The 18,502-nt window shown below is 44.7% G+C and overlaps 1 protein-coding gene across 5 annotated transcripts in view; it reads left to right on the top strand.

The window, feature by feature from the left end:
* MCTP1 (multiple C2 and transmembrane domain containing 1) overlaps positions 1 to 18,502 on the top strand; it is a 1,184,139-nt gene that overhangs the window by 928,586 nt on the left and 237,051 nt on the right. The window contains exon 17 of one of the 5 annotated variants that reach the window (XM_073624525.1): positions 2,799 to 2,933. The exons of the other annotated variants lie outside the window; for them this stretch is intronic. Coding sequence (XP_073480626.1) covers positions 2,799 to 2,888 — 90 coding nt within the window. The 3' untranslated portion in view covers positions 2,889 to 2,933. Of the gene's footprint in view, positions 1 to 2,798; positions 2,934 to 18,502 lie in introns of those variants that run through there. 5 annotated transcript variants of the gene reach the window in all.

The following is an 18,502-nucleotide window of genomic DNA, read 5'->3' as shown; positions in this document are numbered from 1 at the left end:
TGTTAATTTCACATTTTATGTTAGAAATGTACCTGAATCGTCACCAACAAACTGTCCTTTTTGGATGAAAACACACACAGGAGAGTAGAATTTACCTAAAAAAATGTTATTAAGGGGTCACAACTATAAAAAAACAAAGAGGGAGGCAACGCTGGAGAAACTGCAGAAGCCTTGGACCCCCAGGGCAGACATCAATTATTTAAAAGCAAAATTGGTGGCCTGAGGAGTCCTTATCTAAGGGAGGGCAGTCTGGTCCAGAAGTCTCAGAGATCCGGAAAGCAGCAGATGACATCTGTGTCCCCAGGCTGTGGTCATACGAGAGACTGCATCTTCTGTCAGACCAGACTGAACCCAGGGTCATCACTCTTTGGTCTTCCTTCCACGCTTCCTTACAGGCTTTGGCTGTGGTGGTGGAGTTGTGGCAGCAGGAGGAGGAGGAGGAGGAGGAGGAGGATCGTCCATCTCAATGACATCCGTCTTGGGTGTCAGTTCCCCACTCTCCCCTTTACGTAGGACTTTATAAATCAGGTCCTCAGAGATCCTGCGTTGGCCCTCCTGCATGCCCTGCAATTTGGTGGCAGCCATGCAGGCAAAGGCCTCTGCAGGACTGGGGAAGGCTCTGAGGGACGCAGAAGCCTCCTGGATCAGCCTGTATGCTGAATCCTGCACAGGACTGGGAGTCATCTTCCTGGCTCGTTTATGTGGCAGGCGGAGGGGAGGAACCTGAGACTCAGTCAGGCTGCGACTTGTCCCAGGCTTCTCTTGGCTGACACTTAGCCCCGCCTCCTCCTGGCTGACACTAATCCCCGCCTCCTCCTGGCTGCCACTAATCCCCGCCTCCTCCTGGCTGCCACATTCCACAACCTCCTCCTGGCTGAGGTCTTCCTGTGTATGAAAAAGGGACATAGTTTTAGTATTGTTTTCACCTCCTGACTGCTGCAAATTGAATGTTAACAAATATAACACACTATCCTTCTGAGCCCAGCATTTTGCATTCTTGTCCCAATTTTGGGTGCCCACTACTGTCTATTGATATGTAAAACACTTTATGAAATCAGCAATTAGTGATCAATAATAACATCTAGTAAACATCATTTATTTATTGACCAGAAATCTGTAGAAGAATGCTATACCTGACTCAAGCTGGGCTCCTCCACTTCTTCCTGGCTGGAAGGCCCAGGTTGGACATCGGAAGCCTCAGCTGGGATGGAAGGAAGCGTGGAAGGAAGAGTAGAGAGGGATTCCCTGACTTCAGTGTGGTCTGACAGAAATCGCAGTCTCTCATAGTACCACAGTCTGGGGACATAAATGTCATCTGCTGCAGCTCCGGACCTCTGGGAATCCGTGACCTTCTTGCGCTCCCTCAGATATGTGCTCCTCAGGCCACCAATTTTAGCTTTCAAATAAGGGATGGTTGCTGTGGGGACCACCGGCTTCACCAACTCCAGCAGTTTCACCAGCGCTGCCTGCCTCTTCTGTTTGTGGTTATAGTGGGGGTGTCTCACCTGCCACAGACAGGGCAGCTCCCTGTACTTGTCAATAAACAGGGGCAAGAAATTGTGGTCGTTGAACCCATCCATTTTCTCTGCAAGACACAACACAAGACAAACCCTAATGTCAGGCCAAACTCCCCTAATCTTGTTACAATATAGGCTTCCATTTCGAAGCAGTATAGGCCCAAGTTTAGATCCTACCTTCGTTAGCACGATCGGCGTCTCCGATGCTCCTTCCTCCGCTCACAGATCGTACGTAAGACGCGCGCGTTACGATTTATACACACTGCGCATGCGTATAACTCCGTCCGCCCCTGACGTTCTTTCTAGTCTATTCCCCGCCCCTTTTCGTTCGGTGCAGTGGGGGAAGAGCACATGGCGGATAGACAGCAGGATTGTGCTAATTGTAGCAACGAGGAGGAGGAGGAGGAAAGGCCGGCGCCTGAAACGTCCCAATCCAGAAGGAGATTAAAGGACTCAAATATGTCCTTTGGGGAGATGTTGGAGATGGTGGGCATCCTGAAGAAGGCCGACTATGATGGAAAGTATGGGCCTTACCCCAACCCCAATGTCCAAAAGGCCAAGATCATGGCGAAAGTGGTCAGGAGTCTGCACTGGAAATTCGGGGTACGCCGATTGAAAGATCAGCTCAGGAAGCGGTGGTCGGACCTGAAATTGTGAGAACATGAGCACTACAGAAAGATCCGGAGAGTGCTGCAAAAAAGTAAGTATTTGTGCTGTGTTCCTATTCTTTTTGGGTTTATTACGTTCGTGCTGCTCCATGTGCTTTTAGGAACTGTTGTACAGTTTAAAATGGCAACTTTCATGTTCATGGGCACATTATTCGTTCGGATCACACATTTTTATTTCGGACTCTAAAATACCATTGTTTAGGCCATATGCATTTGGCCACCATTTTGACGCCCTATACTTGGCTTCAAAGAATTGGGTTGTGTAGATGGCTTTGTTACTAGAATGAAATGCAAACTAGATTGTGTGTAAGGAGAGGACACTGAGCAGCTGTTTTCACATCTGGACGCTGGAGCACTAGTGTGGGACCCCAGAACACCATTTTTATTAGGGGGGCCACACAGGTGCTCCAGTGTATATTATAGGGGGGTCTCCATCTGTGAAGCTTGTACCAAACAGCTAAAGTATTGCAGGTTGACAAAGGACACTAAAAAAGCTACATCTTGGAACTCGGCTAAAATAGATCATTGTACCCCACTTCCAAGCAATGTTTCCTATTTATAGTTCTGCCATCAAATATCTGTGTGCTAATTATACCATTTTTGTTTTACATAGGGGAGAAAAGACTCGGAGGACACCCCTCATCCGAGGAGACCAGAGCCCCCCCCCTCTGGAAGAAGGGGAAATCCCCCCAACACAAGATGAGCAGGAGGAAGAAGACGTGGTGGAACTAGTCACCACAACAGGTGAGTGTCTGCGACCACAGGCTCAGATAAGAGATGGATGGCGGCATTTTTTTTAGACCTAATTTATTTTGGGGTTCCTCTCTTTTTAGGTGATCGTGAGGTTGTGGATGAAGATCCTTTCACATCCGAAAGTGCCCAGATCCTGATCGGGGAGATCATGGGGTGTAATTTACAATTAGAAAACATCAAGCAAAACATCAATGATGTTATTCCAAAATATAAAAACATCATTGATGTTTTGGGGCGAGTTTAAAGCCCCTCCAAATCACTTTCTTCTTTTGTGTGCTACAATGTGCGAAATGTTTTTGTGATTTTTCCCAAAACCAAATTTGGAGGATGCACACAGTGTGTCAACATGTGCTATCTGCCATCACGGGAGATCAATGAACGCGTTTTGGGGGTGCAACCCCTTCCTCAATTATAAAGTAGCGTTGAGGAAGGGCTTTCTCCCCCAAAACACGTCCCTTCATCCCCCGTGATGGCAGATAGCACATGTTGACATTGTAAAATTTGTGTGCATCTTCCAAATTTGGCTTTTCCTGGGGTGATTTCCCCCCATCTGAACGCAATATCGAACACAGTTCCTAAATACTCATGTCTGATATTGCCTTCCAGTTCTACCAAATGTGAACTTTGTAAGATCAAGATTTGTGTCTTTCTTGTTGGTTTTAAACAGGCCTGTTTTCTATAAAATGCACATTTTGATTTTGGATAATGACACCACAAAAATTGTTATACAACAAACATGTTGGTTTGTCAGAAAAACCTTGGGTAAATGCACATGTGATTGTGCAGGTATTAAAAAGATTGTTCATCAAGAATGTGTGGATTATTGTCTCAACGCTACAACACTTTTGGGGTGATGTAATTGTTGTTTTATGAGAAAATGGGGGTAATTTCCTAAGGGCAAATCCTCTTTGCACTACAAGTGCAGTTTCAGTGCAGTTGCAAGTGCACTGGTAGTGCAAAGTGTCTTTGCATTTAGTAAATAACAGCCAACAGTGCTTTGTATAAGGTTACACAATCACGACATTTTCTGGACTCCACACATTTCTGTCAGGGTCAGCTCAAACAAACACAAGCAGTAAATGTCCACAAAGAAGAGCCTGGGGGGGAGATGCCTGTCGAGAACTTTAAGTCCTGCAGACTTCTCCCTGTGGCCAAATACCGCAGGGTAGCGACCAACCTCCGCTCCGGAGTGATGGCTTGCCTCATGCAGGTATCCTGCCTGCTGATATAGGGGGTCAGCGAAGCCAACAAACGGTGAAATACGGGGTCCGTCATCCAGGGAAAGTTCCTGAAATCATCAGGATTATTCTCACGGATCTCACAGAGCAAAGGCATATGACAGAACTGGTCACGCTGAAGCAACCAATTCTTGGTCCATGAACTCCTCTCCACCCTGTTCATGGACTGGACTTGTGTCAAGGTCAGGACCCCAACACCAAGCCCCCTCACAGCACGAACTCTACGAGGAGTATGCATACGAAACATGGCTAGAAAACGGTCGGCTGCTCAGAACGAAGTAACAGAACGCACCGAAGAACAGCAAGGCCTGTGAAGAGCGACCTGAAAAACAGTAACGAACGAACAAGAATACAATGACTAAGTCACGCGGAACTTGCTTGCACGCACTGAAGAGCAGATACAAACCCACAAGCACAAACTGAACGGCAGAAAACGATCTGAAAGCCACGAGTCTGAAAAAGCGCGAATCGTCTCTCACCAAACTTTTACTAACACGAGATTAGCAAAAGGAGCCCAAAGGGTGCCGCGCTTGGTTCTGAACCGGCCTTTTCTAGTCTCGTCGTACGTGGTGTACATGACCGCGTGGTTGTCGATCGGAAATTCCGACAACTTTGTGCGACTGTGTGTAGGCAAAACAAGTTTGAGCCAACATCCGTCGGAAAAAATCTTAGGATTTTGTTGTCGGAATGTCCGAACAAAATCCGACCGTGTGTACGCCCTATAATGCTGACCACATGCATAGTGAAGGAATAATAGATAATGGATTCTATTGCTTGAAACAGAATGATGGTTTGATCAATTTAGTCGATTTCAGATGGACTTCCCATCAGTACGGCTCAAGATGAGACAATTTAGTGCATTCAATTTAAAAGAAAAATACAATTAATTATCTTATATAAATAGAGTTGTTTTATCAAAGCTATTATTGTGAAAAACAATCTTATCATTACTTGAATGGCTGGGATAATATCTCTGTGTTTCCCACATGCATTAGAAACACCAACCAAAACTGTTGTTTACATCACTTTTTTTCATCTGCAAGTCCACTCGTGAATTTTTGGTAGATGTCAGGTTGTAGCATCACCTGACCTGCACTTCACTGCCCATTGGTATACAGTATGAAGAATCTGGCAGGGAATGGGTGACATCACAATTTGGTATAAAGCCCACAGAGATCTTCCAGAGCTGAAGTAGGTGTGGGCCAATTGCGATCTTGTTGATGTTTGTTTATACTGGGATCCCAGAGACCATCAAATAACCACTGGGGATTAAAAGAGAAGTGTTTTTTTATTTTAGTTTTTTTTTGCCAATCATACGTATCTCGGTGGATGGAGCATCAGACCGATGCTGCAGCTGCCCCCGCGGCATCTCTACACTAAGAACCGAGCCACTGAAGACCGCCGATGGCTCGGTTCTCACTCCTTCCCAAGCAGAGCGATGCTACTGTCAGCATCGCTCCTGGTCTGATCCTCCACGCTCATTGGAGCAATGAGCTGTGGAGGGGCGGGGAGAGGCCGTCTCAGCGGCTCGCTGAGACTGCCATCAATCAAGGCAGCTGGTGGATCCAGACTTGGAAAGTCGGGATGACGTGCTGCCTTGACTGATGGACGGACTTCAGACCGCTCTCTGCTGAAAACAGGTCACAGGAGTGCAAAACTAATTGCACTCCTGTGACCCTTAGGAGAAGCCCAGCCTAAAAAGCTCAGGCTGGACTTTTCCTTTAAGCCTTGTTGCACTTCATCCAAGCTGACCAAATATTTTAGTGTGATGTTGTCCTCTAGGTTAATTTTATAGCACATAGAAATCTTGGCTAGAAACAAACACAACAATTTCCCAGTATATCAACTCCACCATACAGAATTGAAAAAACAGAGGACACCAAACACTGCATTTTTTATTTCTTTTTTTTTTTTTTTTTTTTGTTTTCCGTTATTGATCCTTCACTGCACAATTTTTAGTTTCTAGTTAGGGAGAAAAAAAAAAACGTACAGTATTATGGTACGATGTTACATCAGCGCTTCATCTGTTGCTACTCTAATGATTGTGATCAGAGGATCTGAGATTTAAATTTCTTTAAATGTCAGTATTCACAAAGCAAATTCATAGCACTTTTATCTTTTGAGTTCCATAAAGTAATTTGAAATGTCAAGGGAAGTTATAAGGTGTAAAGAAAAAAAATCACAGAAAAAAAAATAAAAAGCAAAGCAAACTCTTGACTCAGTGTCAAAAAGGCTTTCTTCTTGCTGACAATTCTGTCAGAGTGCAGCCGTCCTGTATAAAGGACGTGCCTTGATTTTACTTCCGCTGGCAGAAAGCTTCCTCTGGAAAGTCAAATAAATTGACACCAGCAAAACTTTGCTGGCGTGTTAATTATCTGAAGGAGTATGTCATTAATATAATATAGTTACTTACCATTTAGGGAATGATCTTCACAAGCCAGTATACAGAATGAAACTGTTTCACAAAAACTTTAAATTACATTTATTCCTTAACCACTTGAGCCCCGGACCATTATGCTGCCTAAGGACCAGAGGTCTTTTTCCAATTTGGCACTGCGTCGCTTTAACTGCTAATTGCGCGGTCATGCAATGCTGTACCCAAACGAAATTTGCGTCCTTTTCTTCCCACAAATAGAGCTTTCTTTTGATGGTATTTGATCACCTCTGCAGTTTTTATTTTTTGCGCTATAAACGGAAAAAGACCGAAAATTTTGAAAGAAAATGATATTTTCTACTTTTTGTTATAAAAAAAATCCAATAAACGAAATTTTAGTCATACATTTAGGCCAAAATGTATTCGGCCACATGTCTTTGGTAAAAAAAATGTCAATAAGCGTATATTTATTGGTTTGCGCAAAAGTTATAGCGTCTACAAACTAGGGTACATTTTCTGGAATTTACACAGCTTTTAGTTTATGACTGCCTATGTCATTTCTTGAGGTGCTAAAATGGCAGGGCAGTACAAAACCCCCCCAAATGACCCCATTTTGGAAAGTAGACACCCCAAGGAAATTGCTGAGAGGCATGTTGAACCCATTGAATATTTATTTTTTTTGTCCCAAGTGATTGAATAATGACAAAAAAAAAAAAAAATATTTACAAAAAGTTGTCACTAAATGATATATTGCTCACACAGGCCATGGGCATATGTGGAATTGCACCCCAAAATACATTTAGCTGCTTCTCCTGAGTATGGGGATACCACATGTGTGGGACTTTTTGGGAGCCTAGCCGCGTACGGGGCCCCGAAATCCAATCACCGCCTTCAGGATTTCTAAGGGTGAAAATTTTTGATTTCACTCTTCACTGCCTATCACAGTTTTGGAGGCCATGGAATGCCCAGGTGGCACAAAACGCCCCCAAATAACCCCATTTTGGAAAGTAGACACCCCAAGCTATTTGCTGAGAGGCATGGTGAGTATTTTGCAGCTCTCATTTGTTTTTGAAAATGAAGAAAGACAAGAAAAAACATTTTTTTTTTTCTTTTTTCAAATTTCAAAACTTTGTGACAAAAAGTGAGGTCTGCAAAATACTCACTATACCTCTCATCAAATAGCTTTGGGTGTCTACTTTTCAAAATGGGGTCATTTGGGGGGGTTTTGTGCCACCTGGGCTTTCCATGGCCTCCGAAACTGTGATAGGCAGTGAAGAGTGAAATCAAAAATTCACGCCCTTAGAAAGCCTGAAGGCGGTGCTTGGTTTTCGGGGTCCCGTACGCGGCTAGGCTCCCATTTTTCAAACGCATTTTTTGTGGAAAAAACATACTTTTTAAAATTTTAATGCACTAAAACACACTATATTGCCCCAATGTTTGATGAAATAAAAAAGATGATCTTAGGCCGAGTACATGGATACCAAACATGACATGCTTTAAAATTGCGCACAAACGTGCAGTGGCAACAAAATTAATACATTTTTAAAAGCCTTTAAAAGCCTTTACAGGTTACCACTTTAGATTTACAGAGGAGGTCTACTGCTAAAATTACTGCCCTCGATCTGACGTTCGCGGTGACACCTCACATGCATGGTGCAATTGCTGTTTACATTTGACGCCAGACCGACGCTTGCGTTCGCCTTAGCGCGAGAGCAGGGGGGACAGGGGTGCTTTTTTTTTTTTTTTTTTTTTTTTTCTTTATTATTTTTTTGCTTTTTTATCTTATTTTTAAACTGTTCCTTTCATTTTTTTTTTTTAATCATTTTTATTGTTATCTCAGGGAATGTAAATATCCCCTATGATAGCAATAGGTAGTGACAGGTACTCTTTTTTGAAAAAATTGGGGTCTATTAGACCCTAGATCTCTCCTCTGCCCTCAAAGCATCTGACGACACCAAGATCGGTGTGATAAAATGCTTCCCCAATTTCCCAATGGCGCTATTTACATCCGGCGAAATCTAAGTCATAAAATGCTCGTAGCTTCCGGTTTCTTAGGCCATAGAGATGTTTGGAGCCACTCTGGTCTCTGATCAGCTCTATGGTCAGCTGGCTGAATCACCGGCTGCATTCTTAGGTTCCCTGTTGAGACAGGAGAGCCAGAGAAAAACACGGAAGACGTGGGGGGGGGCATTCCCTCCCACGGCTTGTAAAAGCAGTCCAGAGGCTAATTAGCCGCTAGGATTGCTTTTACATGAAAGCCGACCGCTGGCTGAAAAGAATGATACCAAGATGATACCTAAACCTGCAGGCATCATTCTGGTATAACCATTCAAAGTTGTGAATGGCGTACCTGAAGACAAAAAAATGGTTAACAATAAAGCACAGTAAACGGTAAAGTATAAAAAATTGCATACCTGAAAAGCAAACATGATAAAACATAATAACAATAAAACATTGCAGAATAGAATACAGTAAAAAAGAGCAGAACAATAGAGAGAGAATAGAGAGAGAGAGAACAATGAAAGGACAACTATTTTTTTTAATTTTATATTTTTTTTTTTTTTTACACTTTTTTTGTAACTAACTTTTATAACTGTAACCGGTTTCAGGTTCGGGTCTCTCAAAATGCGATGGCATCTTGGGAGACCCTGTGAAAGTGTGTCCTAGTCTGTGCAATGCTGTACCCTACGCTAATACTCAACTAGTGTATGGTAGCGTTCAAAACATTCACCAATGCAAAGACCAGGATTGTCAGGACAGGAGGGACAATAATAGCGGGTGTCACGCCTATATCTGCGCTTGCTGCAGACACGACATCTTTTTTGGGGGGGTTCGTTGGGTAGGGGTACTCGGGAAGACATAAAGAAAATGCCTCTCATGCAGCCGACTGCATTTGGTTGGGGATGTGAATGGGGGAAGTACGGGCGCTGCAGAAGCGGTGGGTTCCCAATTAGGATTGGCGAATGCAGCAGGAAGGGCATTATGGGCACGACGGGCCTGTGTTTGTCTTCTTGGTGGCAGCGCGACACTACTTGTGCTTGCCACCTCACCAGCTTGAACTGCACTTATGGGACTCGCCACGTCACCAAGTGTTACTGCAGTGCTGGTTTGACTACGACCGGGGTGTACTAGGCCGCTGGCGCTTGCCAGTTCAATAAAAAGCTACCAAAAAAACTGTTAGCGATCGCAGGGATCAGGCCTGACTCTGCGAACGCTGCAGTTATGCATTAAGTGTTTTGTAAGTGACAGTGATCGATCGATACTGCACTTGGGTGGGCTGGGCCGGGCAGAGGGGCAAAATGCAGGTGCTAGCAGGTATCTGGGCTGATCCCGCTAACACTGCGTTTTTGGGAACCCTAAACTGCTGGGGACGCCAGTATAGATCTGATCGGATCAGATATTGATCCGTTCAGATACTATACCACTAAGGGAGGCATATGCTGCGTGCGTGGGTGTTAGCGGTACTGGCGCTAATCTGACGCTGCTTGGGACTGGTGCTTGCCAGTTCACCAAAATACTACCAAAAAAACTGTTAGCGATCGCAGGGATCAGGCCTGACTCTGCGAACGCTGCAGTTATGCATTTAGTGTTTTGTAAGTGTCAGTGATCGATCGATACTGCACTTGGGTGGGCTGGGCTGGGCCGGGCGGAGGGGCAAAACGCAGGTGCTAGCAGGTATCTGGGCTGATCCCGCTAACACTGCGTTTTTGGGAACCCTAAACTGCTGGGGACGCTAGTATAGATCTGATCGGACCAGATATTGATCCGTTCAGATACTATACCACTAAGGGAGCTGTACGGTGCGTGCGTGGGTCTTAGCGCTACTGGCGCTAACCTGACGCTGCCTGGGGCTGGTGCTTGCCAGTTCACCAAAATGCTACCAAAAAAACTGTTAGCGATCGCAGGGATCAGGCCTGACTCTGCGAACGCTGCAGTTATGCGTTTAGTGTTTTGTAAGTGACAGTGATCGATCGATACTGCGCTTGGGTGGGCTGGGCGGAGGGGCAAAACGCAGGTGCTAGCAGGTATCTGGGCTGATCCCGCTAACACTGCGTTTTTGGGAACCCTAAACTGCTGGGGACGCTAGTATAGATCTGATCGGATCAGATATTGATCCGATCAGATACTATACCACTAAGGGAGGCGTATGCTGCGTGCGTGGGTGTTAGCGGTACTGGTGCTAATCTGACGCTGCCTGGGGCGACGCATATCACCGCCGGGCGATCAGGGGGCTAAACCTTTATTCGGTAATAAACGGCGGGTGCCCTGACACTATACAAAATAAACAAACTAACCAGCGTCACCCGTAACAGTTATACGGTGATCATTGGTGAAAGGGTTAATTGGGGGCCATCAAGGGGTTAAAACATTTATTCGGTAGTATATGGGGGTCCCTGTCGCTATAAAACGCTGACGGCGAACCTAAATATTTAGGTCCCTAACTAGCGTCACCAGCGACACTAATACAGCGATCAGAAAAATGATCGCTTAGCGACACTGGTGACAGGGGGTGATCAAGGGGTTAAAACTTTATTAGGGGGGGTTAGGGGGGTATCCTAGACCTACAGGGGGCTAACACTCACTGACCTAACACTGTAACTGTCACAAACTGACACCAATGCAGTAATCAGAAAAAAAAAAAAAAAAAACTTCTGGTGTCAGTTTGTGACGGGGGGGGGGGTGATTGGGGGGGGGATCGGGGGGCGTTCGGGGGGGGGATCAGGGTGTTTTGTGTGCCTGGCATGTTCTACTGTGTGTGTGTAGTGTTGTGCACTCACATACCTGTCTTCTCTCCTCGGGCCGGAACGGAAATTACCGAGCCGAGGAGAGATGACATCATTTCCTTTGCTGCTGTTTAGCATACAGCAGCAAAGGAATGATTCGATTGGCCGGCGGCGATCGCGAGGGGGGGGCCACGAACGGATGGCCTCCCCCTCACCTCCTATCGCCGTGGGACAAAAGACGACCACCTCGGGCACCGGGGGGGTCCGATTGGACCCCCCACCCGCGGAAGGCAAATCACGTACATGTACGTGATTTTGCCTGTCCGTGCCACCTTGCCGACGTACATCGGCGTGAGGCGGTCGTCAAGTGGTTAATAGCCACAAAGTATGTAAATCCGTTTATGTACACTTAAATTTATTGTAAACCAGTTATGATCACACGTCACATCATCACTGTGCTGTACATACCCTGTACAGACAGCAGAGATGTGGGAAAGCCCCAACAGGCTCCACCCACTAAAGGCTTCCTGCAGAAAACAACAGGAGTGGGTGGAGACAAGACCAGTCGCCCTGCACAAGCATTACCAGGACAAGGTCATCTAGAGCTCAGGGCAAACATGCCTAATTGCGCCCCCCCAAGATGTATGATTATGTGTCAGCAAAAATCCCCCCCGCCAAAAAAACTAACTAATCTAATCATACTTACCCCCTAAGCATAAATCCTGTTTTCTCCCCGTACAAATCTTCCCCCCTGCTGAAATCACCCTCCTGGCACAAATTCCCCCCTTAAAAAAAAAACTTCCCACTCCTAGCACAAATCCTCTACTCCTCAAATCTCCTCTCCAAGTACAAATGTTCCACCCCCCACAAATTTCCTCTCCTAGCACAAACACCCCCCAGTCATACCTACTAGCACAAATCCCCTCACAAAAAAAAAAGTTCCCCTCTTAGCACAAATCCCCTTCCCCCTCTACTATATTACCTTTTCTAGCAAGAAACCCCCAAATCCTCCCTCCTAGCACAAATCCTCTTTCCCCATCCATCATGCCAACACAATCCCCCCCCCCCCCCAAATCACCACTCCTAACACACCTCCCAAAATTTCCCCTCCTGGAGCAATTCTTACACCCCCCCCCCCCAATTCACCCTGCCAATACAAATCCACTCCCTCCTCGTGGTGCCATCTTCCCAACCAGGACAGAAGGAAAGAATAGATGAATGGGGCACAGGCTTCTACTTATATTTTATTACTCGTGGTTAAAGTGGTTGTAAACCTCTTACATACAGTGCCTTGCAAAAGTATTCACCCCCCTTGCCATTTTTCGTGTTTTGTTGCCTCACAACCTGGAATTAACATGGATTGTTTGAGGATTTGCATCATTTAATTTACAGAACACGCCCACAACTTTGAAGATTTTTTAAAAATTTTTATTGTGAAGCAAACAACAAATAGGACAAAATAACAGAAAAAGTTAATGTGCATAACTATTCACCCCCCTAAAGTCAATACTTTGTAGAGCCACCTTTTATGGCTATCACAGCTCCAAGTCGCTTTGGATAAATCTCTATGAGCTTGCCACATCTTACCACTGGGATTTTTGCCCATTCCTCCTTGCAAAACTGCTCCAGCTCCTTCAAGTTGGATTGCTTGCGCTTGTGAACAGCAATCTTTAAGTCTGACCACAGTTTTTTTTATTGGATTGAGGTCTGGGCTTTGACTAGGCCATTCCAACACATTTACATGTTTCCCCTTAAACCACTCAAGTGTTGCTTTAGCAGTGTGTTTGGGCTCATTGTCCTGCTGGAAGGTGAACCTTCATCATAGCCTCAAATCACACACAGAGTGGTACAGGTTTTGCTCAAGAATATCCCTGTATTTAGCACCATCCATCTTTCCCTCAACTCTGACCAGTTTCCCAGTCCTGACTGCTGAAAAATATCCCCACAGCATGATGCTGCCACCACCATGTTTCACTGTGGGGTTAGTGTTCTTTGAGTGATGTGATGTGTTGAGTTTGCGCCAGACATAGCGTTTTCTTTGATGGCCAAAAAGTTAAATTTTAGTGTCATCAGACCAGAGCACCTTCCTCCATACATTTTGGGAGTCTCCCACATGCCTTTTCCTAAGCTCAAAACGTGCCATTTTGTTTTTTGCTGAAAGTAATGGCTTTCTTCTGGCCACTCTGCCATAAAGCCCAACTCTATGGAGTGTACGGCTTATTGTCGTCCTATGTACAGATACTCCAGTCTCTGCTGTGGAACTCTGCAGCTCCTCCAGGGTTACCTTAGGTCTCTGTGCTGCCTCTCTGATTAATGCCCTCCTTTCCCGGTCCGTGAGTTTGGTGTGTGGCCGTCTCTTGGCAGGTTTGCTGTTGTGCCATGTTCTTTTCCATTTGGTTATGATAGATTTGATGGTGCTCCTAGGGATCATCAAAGATTTGGATATTTTTTTATAACCTAACCCTGACTTGTACTTCTCAACAACATTGTCCCTTACTTGTTTGTAGAGTTCCTTGGTCTTCATGGCAGTGTTTGGTTAGTGGTGCCTCTTGCTTAGGTGTTGCAGCCTCTGGGGCCTTTCAGAAAGGTGTGTATATGTAATGACAGATCATGTGACACTTAGATTGCACACCGGTGGACATCATTTCACTAATTATGTGACCTCTGAAGGTAATTGGCTGCACCAGAGCTTTTTATGGGCTTCATAACAAAGGGGGTGAATACATACGCACATGCCAATTATCAGTTTTTTATTTCTGAAAAATAGTTTTATGTATATATTTTTCTAATTTTACTTCACCAACTTAGACTATTGTGTTCTGATCCATCACATATAATTCAGATTAAAAAAAACATTGAACTAAAGGCTGTAATGTAACAAAAAGCCAAGGGGGTGAATACTTTTGCAAAGAACTGTATACTATACATACTGAAGTGACTTGCTTCAGGTGATACACAGACATGAAACAAATCCTCCTACATAAGTTGTACCTGTTTATCTGCAGTCCTCTCTTCTCTACAGCTAGGAGGACTTTACTCTGTAGATAGTTGGCACATGTGTAGGCATATGTAGGTGACAATGCAGCATCATCTTACAGCAAGGTTGTTGAATACAGTGTCATTTAAGAATGCGGCCTAGAAACTTTATGCTTAGCCATGTTAGTCTTGATATGTTCTCCCTAAATACAGTGATGACTTTTTCTGTCTGTTAGATCCTTGAAGTTAACTGTAATAAGGTAACTGATCACAGAAACCTGTAAAGGTTTCATATTTCTTGAGGCAAAGTGAACGCATTGTTCCTTACCAAGTGAGAGCCTGTGAAATCCAGCATCAAAATGTGAACATCTTTTCCGTAATTATTTTTGGTTTATGCTCTGACCTATAAAAAAGAGCACTGAAAAGTTTTACTAATCAGGAACAGCATAGCAGATAGATGCCAGGAGATTATTAATAGCCTGTCGTTTTAAAAATTTTAAGACCAAATTTACAGGGAGGACATACAGGTAGCTGCACAAAATAAGATAGGGGTTAGTGTTGTAGAACAGACCTCTGTGATCTTCAGGGTCAGTTTAATAGATGAGCCCAGGGCCAACCTCCTACTTTTAGATCCCCATCATGATTAACACAGGTTGAAGGAAATTTACAGCGATTTTGTACCTATTTTTTTCTTTATTTTATTATGCTTGGGGCTAGCTTCGTTTTTTTTTATATATTTTTTATAAGTTTTATTCATATTTACTGTTACATAAGAATATCTTGTAGTCTTTTATTTAGTGACCAGGTGGAGCTACTTTTTTACATGCCCCTGTACTACCTGTAGTAAACAGAGATCTATAGCTCAAGGTACTGACTGACGAAAGTAAAATATGGCTCTGTTTTAATAAGAAACAGCAGTGTCTACTGTCTAGCACCATCCTAGTGTGCAGAAGTCTTAAAGAGTATCTAAACACACACCCCTCCACCCCCCCCCCCCCCCCCCCCACACACACACACACACACACACAAACAAAAACCCAACCTTATATTTCTTTTGGAAACTTTTAATTGAAATTAAAATGAAAATTAAATTATTGAACTATTGAAAATTAAAGAGGATCTTCAGACCCCCATTAAAATGAAAAGTCAGGAGCTGCAAATACTGTAGCTGTTGACTTTCAATAAAAGGACACTTACAGTACTGGTCCAAGGGTCCAGCACTGTCCTCACCCAGTTCTTCACAAGTCTTTGGGTCCCCAGTACCAGGATGTTTACTAAGCGAAGCCAACTGTGACTCCTTGCAGCTTCACAGTCGTCTTCCAACAATGCATGCACCAGCCATGCTGTGCTTTGTGAATGTTCACCTAACCTGTCAAAACCAGGTACCCACTCCCCCCCCAAAAAAATACAAAAGTGGGAGAGGATGGAGGGGAGGAAGTAGAAAAGCGGAACCCTTTTGAGTGAAGTTCTGCTTTAACAAATGCATTTTAAAATTCATCCCTGTGTAACAGCTATTGCTGCCGTCATAGGTACAGCACAGAAATGAGCATAGCCAAGGAACAACAAATGTTAATCACAGGATTAAAAGGTGAAAATAAAGGTAATAAAGCTTGAAAAAAATGCAGCCATCCCATCTAAGGACTGGTAATCTGCAGGATATACAATTTTTCTTCAGATATACGTTAAAGCGAGTGTATGGATTTATTTCCTTGGCACAATGTAACAACAGCCTGTCCCCTCTTTGATTAATTAGTTTCCATCCTACTAGCAATTGTAAGTGTTCATAACTGGACCTCTACAGAAACCACTTATACCAAACAATGCTTGAAGTAATTAATCTCTTGTTTATTCTGACCATTAATGGTTAGGCCGGCCATACACGGAGCAAATTTCCTTCCGGTGATAGCCGCTCCCACCGGGAGAAGACAGTGATTATTGCTAGCCACTATAGCAGCGGCTAGCAATAATCACAGGTAAAACCCCAAAATGCTGGTTGTACCCAAGTTGATTGATCGATCAACTTGGTACATTCAGCCTGCCCATACACGGTTCAAAAATCAAAACGTGTACCTCCCTCTTCTCAGCAAATTGTATACTGTCAGACTGAATGTTACCTGTGGTGCACCATGTAAAGGTTTGTGAACTCGCCATTGAGTGCAAAGCCAAATGTTTATATTTTGCATAATACATTGAGGAAAACCAAGATACACAGAAGGAGATTTATAAAACAGGTAGGTTTTGTTGGTAACCTTTATTGCTTCTAACATCCAGTCATATGCAGGAACATTTCATTTCAATGGGGGGAAAGGGGGGAATAAAAAAAAAAAAGCAATTTTCACTCTTAAAGCTCAATCATACATCACGGGACACAGAGTCACAGTAATAACTGAATGAGTTATATGGCACCTTCAGGTGATGGACACTGGCAAACCCTAAACAGGAAGTTCAATTCCCCATATAACCCCTCACCTTACTGGGAGTACCTCAGTTTTTTCGCCAGTGTCTTTAGGTGTTGGTCACGAGTAAAGATGTGCTGTGCTGAGCTTCGCTGGAATATTCCTTACTGGGGCAAGCCATGCAACCGGATCCATTCAAAGTGTCTTTTCCAGGCCGAATTGAATGGTACCCGGGCCTCGTGTCTGAAGAAGCAAGGTTTTACCTGTAACACTTCTCTTTTTAGAGAGCTGGACCCTGGGATCTAGTATTTGTTTTTTTTAGCCATATTCCTGGCGGGGTGCTTTTTAAAGGCCCAGGGCTGTGGATCCCCTGATAAAAAGGGGGCCCCAGTCCCTGAAGGTTTTTCTAAACGGAGCCCAACGTGAGAGGTGAAGATTGGGTCTGTTACCATAGAACCCTGCACCTGGATAGGGTAAGGGAGATTCCTTAGGAATTTTTCTAATTCTTGTGGGTTTTCTCCTTTAAGTAAATGTTGTCATGCCTATAGTCACCACCTGGGGCTGTCAAGAGCACGTACCTATTCCATGCTTGTCAGTCTCGCCTCTGTCTACAAGCTGCACGCTTCCTCCGGCCCAGGCTCCAGGTAAAGTTGTGGGAAAGGGGGGTTTTCTCCTTCTAGGAATGTCCCCCCACCTGGATAGCTTTCCTCCAGGCAGAGGGAGCATGGCATTAGACGGCGGTGTGCCGCGCCGCTCCCGCCGCCATTACAGTGGTTCCCTTCGGCAGCTCTCCTCCAGCCCTCCTTCATGCGGTCCGGTCAGGATCGCAGCCCGCTCGCCCGGGAAAATGCTCTATTTTAAAATAGATGAGGGGAGCGCGATGGGTGGTCGGAGGAAGGGGGCGGGGCTTAGCTGCGTTGGCGCAATTTAGCGTCCACAACGCGGGCTGCATAGCTATAAAATGTGCCTTTTTCAGGTGCCTACAGCTAGGAGGGACGGGTTGCATGTGAGTGGGTGACACAGGCATTCCCCGGCACATTTACTTTAAGCATCAGGCTGAGCTTAATAGCAGTGGCAGTTGCTGGACTATTGCTCAGCAGCGGGTGCATTTTTTTGGTGGTGCCTCTGCGTTTTTGCTCAGCACTATGACCAGAGGAGGTGATTCAAATGCCACAAAAACCAAGGGCACAAAGGGGTTCTCCTTCAGGTCCTAAGGACCCTGCCTCTGCAACACCATCCCAATCTAAGGAGGCTGGTCAGAGTGAGCCATCAGGGTCATCAGGGGCTGCAATTGCTTCCGACACTTCAGCCCCTGTCTATATAACTGAGTTTTCTCCTCAGCTATGAGTGGTTTAGAGGAAAGATTAGTGGCTTTAATCACGTCTTTACAGAGGGGCAGAAAATGCATTAGTTCTCCTTCTACCACCCAGGATCCCCAAACGGAGGAACTATGGGAGGGGGAAGATGAATCCCCCTCAGGAGACCGTGAACAGGCTGATGATTCCTCTTCTGAGGGATCAAGTGGGGAAGGACCTTCTTCAGCTTCACATGCTGAGAAGTTGCTGGTGCATTCTCTTACTGAATTGATCCGCGCCACATTTAAGCTACCCTTAACAGAGTCGGTTCAAGAGCCCACTTCCTGTTTGGGTTCACTAAAGCCCCGCAAGCCTTGTGTGCCTTTCCTGTCCATTCATTACAAGAAAAGCTTATGTATTCTGAGTAGAATCACCCAGATAAGCACTTTTTTCCTCCTAAAAAGTTTTCTACACTTTATCCTATGGAGGAAAAATTTACTAAGATGTGGAGTATACCAGCAATTGATGCTGCTATATCCTCTGTGAATAAAAGTTTGACTT

This window comes from Aquarana catesbeiana, linkage group LG01, assembly GCF_042186555.1.
Source record: "Aquarana catesbeiana isolate 2022-GZ linkage group LG01, ASM4218655v1, whole genome shotgun sequence".
Lineage (NCBI taxonomy): Eukaryota > Metazoa > Chordata > Amphibia > Anura > Ranidae > Aquarana > Aquarana catesbeiana.
This window is presented reverse-complemented; position numbering and strand designations above follow the sequence as displayed.